The sequence below is a fragment of the Coptis chinensis genome, chromosome 9 (assembly GCF_015680905.1).
Source record: "Coptis chinensis isolate HL-2020 chromosome 9, ASM1568090v1, whole genome shotgun sequence".
In the NCBI taxonomy this organism is placed as follows: domain Eukaryota; kingdom Viridiplantae; phylum Streptophyta; class Magnoliopsida; order Ranunculales; family Ranunculaceae; genus Coptis; species Coptis chinensis.
The window spans coordinates 55,459,908-55,464,348 of record NC_141464.1 but is presented as its reverse complement, the minus strand read 5'-3'; the positions used below and the strand labels follow the sequence as shown (position 1 = coordinate 55,464,348).

The window sequence follows — 4,441 nt, the reverse complement described above, 5'->3', positions numbered from 1 at the left end:
TTCCGTTGCCGGGACTTGAACCCGGGTCTCTCGGGTGAGAGCCGAGTATCCTAACCAACTAGACTACAACGGATATTTGATTCAGTGTTGACCATTACTTTTATTTATATAACTGCAAACAGAATACGTGCCAGTGAGGGAAATGCCGATTCTCTTTCAATTTTGTACCAGTGGACATATATGATGAACAGAAGATGAATCAATGTTGGGCCTAGGTTTGTTTTATATGGCACAGCCAATTCGCCAATCAGGGCAAACCTAATGAAAACTATTGCACTTGTGGTTGTCAAAAAATTATTTAGTTTTCTACATGCTCATGAAGTTAAGAACTTAAGATCCATAATCACACGTGAATACCTCACCTTCCACCAGATAAGGTGACATTTGCTTCTTGTGGAACTGATCATAATGTTATGTTCATTATACCCGTAAAAGGATAATGTCACATTGCATGTATTTCCATTGAAGGGAAAAGATTGCCTATGCTGCAGGAAATCAGTTGTTTGTCACGTTAACGATGTCCCAAAAATTAATGTGCCCGAACGACTCGGTAAGTAGGGAACAAGGGATGCATATAGCTCAATTTAATTTGCATCGAAAAAAAATATATAGCTCAATTTAATACGAGGAGTTTAATTGGTTCATGGTTAAGTTCAATGGTTAAGTTAGGGAATTATTGAAATTGAAGCAGCACGAAGCTTCATGTGAATATTGTAAATTTGAAGCAACTTAATTAGGTGAAGCTGTGAAGGTACTCTTCCAACTTCAGTGAAGGAGAGCCACTGTTATAGTGTCGTTATGGTATGACCAACAAACTCAGTACCTTACATGAATGAAGACAGTGAGCTGACTATACCAGACGTAGTTAGAAGCTCGTTTGAATAGCCTCTTTTAAAGTAATTTCCAATCAATCGAGGGAACTGTCAAGTTTAATTAATTAGTTCCTTTTCTTTTACCTGGTTTACATTTAATAATTAGGCAGATTGCGGTAGATGTGTAAATAAAAACCGTTATATATCCAGCTAAGCACATTAAAGTCGAAGTACTAGATCTATGGTTAAATACTGCCACAGTGCCACTTGGTATACACTGTTCTCATCAATTTTATGTTGCATTCTCTATACCAGTGATTCAACTTGGAATCAACCACCTTTAAGTCATAAATGGTGATAGAAGATCCGATACTTAGAATTTAGAGGCCATAATAAGATTCGGTACAGGTAGGCGAAAGTATTGATTACTATGCATTCATAGTTCAGATTTTATGTACTTCCACATTTTCATGAGGTCTCTATAAACTGGGCAACTGGAAATTCAGTTGCTTCTCAGACTAAACCAGTTTCTTATTTTTCCAACAACTACAATGAGTATACTCAGAATGATGAAGGTAGTGGTGGTGACAATGGTGATCGGATTTTTAGTAACAAATGGACCAATGTGCGCGCAAGCTCACATTCATAAACCTGCAGGCCAAGTAGTTGCGCGAAGAAATTTTTCCTGCATCTTAGTCTTCGGAGATTCTAGTGTTGATCCCGGCAACAACAATTATCTCAATACCACGTTTAGGGCCAATTTTCCGCCTTATGGGAACAACTTGTTTAATAGACAATCTACTGGAAGGTTCACGAATGGAAGACTTCCAACTGATATGACTGGTATCACTCATGCCCTTACCCTATTTTCCATAAGTTCACTCTGATTTAAATCACACCATTCCGGCATTATCAAATCACATTATTGAGAAAACTGATGTTTGAGTAAGGTGCTTTTTTGTGTAACAGCGGAAGCATTGGGCATCAAGTCAATGATCCCTGCTTTTCTTGACCCGAATTTAGGGAAGGAAGATCTATTAACTGGAGTTAGTTTTGCATCCTCTGCTTCAGGCTACGATAACCTCACTGCTGAACTCACGGTATGTGATCTTCAGCCTCTAGTATTGAACTGTATAATCAATGGCATCAACATGCCTTCAGTGTCATGTTAGTCTTAAAACTAAGCAAATACATGGCATTTTCAACATATTCTTTTTCAAAGCACATATTGTTTTTCACTTTTTTGTCCTAACTTGAATATTGGAATGTGAAAATCGAATTAAATTTCTAGTCACTATAACTAACAAAAATGTTGCCATGTTGGTGCAACAGTTAGGAGTATCTATTAACCAAGCATTCGTATACTCTCCTAGCCAAGCATTGCCACGTACCATACATAAAAGTTAGTGATTCTTGGTTCTCTTTGATATATAGACTAGTAATTAAATCGCCAAGTGATCGATGCATATATGCAGATCGAGTAACTCTTTATTTATTTTGAACTTTCAACTATGGGACCAGATTCAACTGCTATAACGTTTTTATTGTATCAATGGAGTTCTACAAGGCTGTTTGTAATAGTCTAACATATAAGTAAATGAAATCAACAATGACAAAATAATATACTTCAATTGCTTCTTGAAAAATGTGGAGTTAGATTTTATATTCACTTTTTTGCAATTTTATTAGGAGACGAACCTCCGTCCTAATAACAAACGTCAAGTTGTTGTTGCCGGAGAATCAGAGTTTAACAACTAAGAGCTTAGATTATTTCAATCCTTTGATGTATACCAACGATATGCTTAGCTAAAATGACAAGGGTAGCTTACATATGTGAGCTATGTGAGTATGTGACTGCTACGCACTAAAACTCCCTACTTTTTTCACCTGATGTGTCAGAACGTATTACCTGTTTCCAAGCAACTAGAGTATTTCAGGCATTACAAGGTTCAGTTGAGAGAGTTCGTTGGAGCAAAGAAAGCAGAAAATACTGTTAAAAATGCGATATTCATATTGAGCATGGGCACAAATGACTTCTTACAAAACTACTTCTTGGAACCTACTCGCTCCAAGCAATTCACGGTCAAACAGTACGCAGATTACTTGACAACTTGCATGGCTGAAGACATCAAAGTAATTCTCCTCGACCTCTTTTTCGGCTTTTCCTTATTTGTGACATTTTTATTTAATTGTTAATTTGTACCATGCCAGGAAATGCATAGGCTGGGAGCAACAAAATTGGTTGTTGTTGGACTCCCACCGTTAGGTTGCATGCCTGTTGTTAAGACACTATCTGGCGCTACGAAATGTGTTGATAGCTATAACAAAGCAGCATTCCTGATGAATCTAAAGATTACAAAGAAGCTGGCAATGTTAAGAAGGTCATTAGGGATGAAAATTGGCTATGAAGACATATATATACTATTCGAAAGAGCAATGAATTCCCCTTTGGACTATGGTAAGAATCGTTTATCTTCAATGTATACAATCTAGTTGGAATTTTTTACTAGTCATGGAGTTTAATTCCACTTTATTTTGCAGGATTTACAATGACGTCCAAGGGATGCTGCGGATCAGGAACGATTGAATTTGGTGCGACATGCAGAGGACAAATCCCCTGTAAGCATCCATCAAAATACATGTTCTGGGATGCTGTTCATCCAACGGAGGCAATGTACAAGATTGTGTCTGATGATGTTTGTAGGATGATCAGTCGCAACCTACTGACTTGATTGTTGTACCCTGTTTATCTTAGTTATTATGAATTAGGCTGGGGAAGAGAATTTAGTAACAAACCCTTTGTTTCATTGTAAATTATGTTTGGATAATTTGGTCTCGTACCTCTCGCATTCAAGCACAAGGCCCACACCAGGGATGTCACATTGTCATGTGCTACAGTAATAAATATCTTCTTCAAAAGGATTACATTAGTGGCTCAAGTTATGTCACACATGAGGGTGTGCACTAATTACATGCAGTGAATATCAGCAGTTTTAAACTGCCACTTGATTTGGTTAAATTTTCTGAAAAAAGCATAAGTGCATTCAGAGTTTTAATTTCAGTTAACCAATGTTCTTATTTCTTAGCAGCATAGAATTCTATTTGCACTTTGGATGTATGTAATGTACTATGTGCCTCAGTAAATAGAAGGCCCAATCCTTGGGGGTAGCATAGTGGTACCACACGTCACTTCGTGACTAAAAAACTTAGGGTTAATTTGTTTAAACTTCCCACATTTGTCAACTGTTTGTAATAAAACCACCACATTTTTAAATAAAAGTTTTTAGGTTTTGGTCCTCCTAATAATAGTATAATTAGGCTTTGGTCTAAAAATAATTGTTTATTAGGTTTTGGTCCTACTTACCGTGAGTTTACCGGGTTGACTAACCATGGGCCCTAGTCAATCTCTTATGATTTTCCTATTATCCACAATACCCCTCCACATGCCTTACACGTGAGTCATGAGTAAACATAAATTAGTTTTTGGTCATTCTGAAAATATCTTTGTTAAAGTTTTGGTCCTTCTGCAGTAAAAGTTGATGCCAAAACTACTGGGTCAGGATGTAGTCCTAAGCATAAGGAAGATAGTTCCAACATTTCGAAAGAAAAGAATGGGGAGAGTATACTTC

General features: G+C 37.0%; 1 protein-coding gene and 1 non-coding gene across 2 annotated transcripts; one reads left to right on the top strand and one right to left on the bottom strand.

The window, feature by feature from the left end:
- Positions 1 to 73, bottom strand: TRNAE-CUC (transfer RNA glutamic acid (anticodon CUC)). The gene has a single exon. It is a non-coding gene; the product is annotated as a tRNA-Glu (tRNA).
- A 1,169-nt stretch (positions 74 to 1,242) lies between these two features.
- On the top strand, positions 1,243 to 3,733 carry LOC147476789 (GDSL esterase/lipase At5g45950-like). Its single transcript, XM_086583386.1, has 5 exons — positions 1,243 to 1,655; positions 1,782 to 1,912; positions 2,712 to 2,945; positions 3,024 to 3,270; positions 3,354 to 3,733. Exons 1-5 carry the CDS (start codon positions 1,364 to 1,366, stop codon positions 3,542 to 3,544), a joined length of 1,095 nt encoding a protein of 364 aa, XP_086439512.1. The 5' UTR covers positions 1,243 to 1,363; the 3' UTR covers positions 3,545 to 3,733.
- The last annotated feature ends 708 nt before the right edge of the window (positions 3,734 to 4,441 follow it).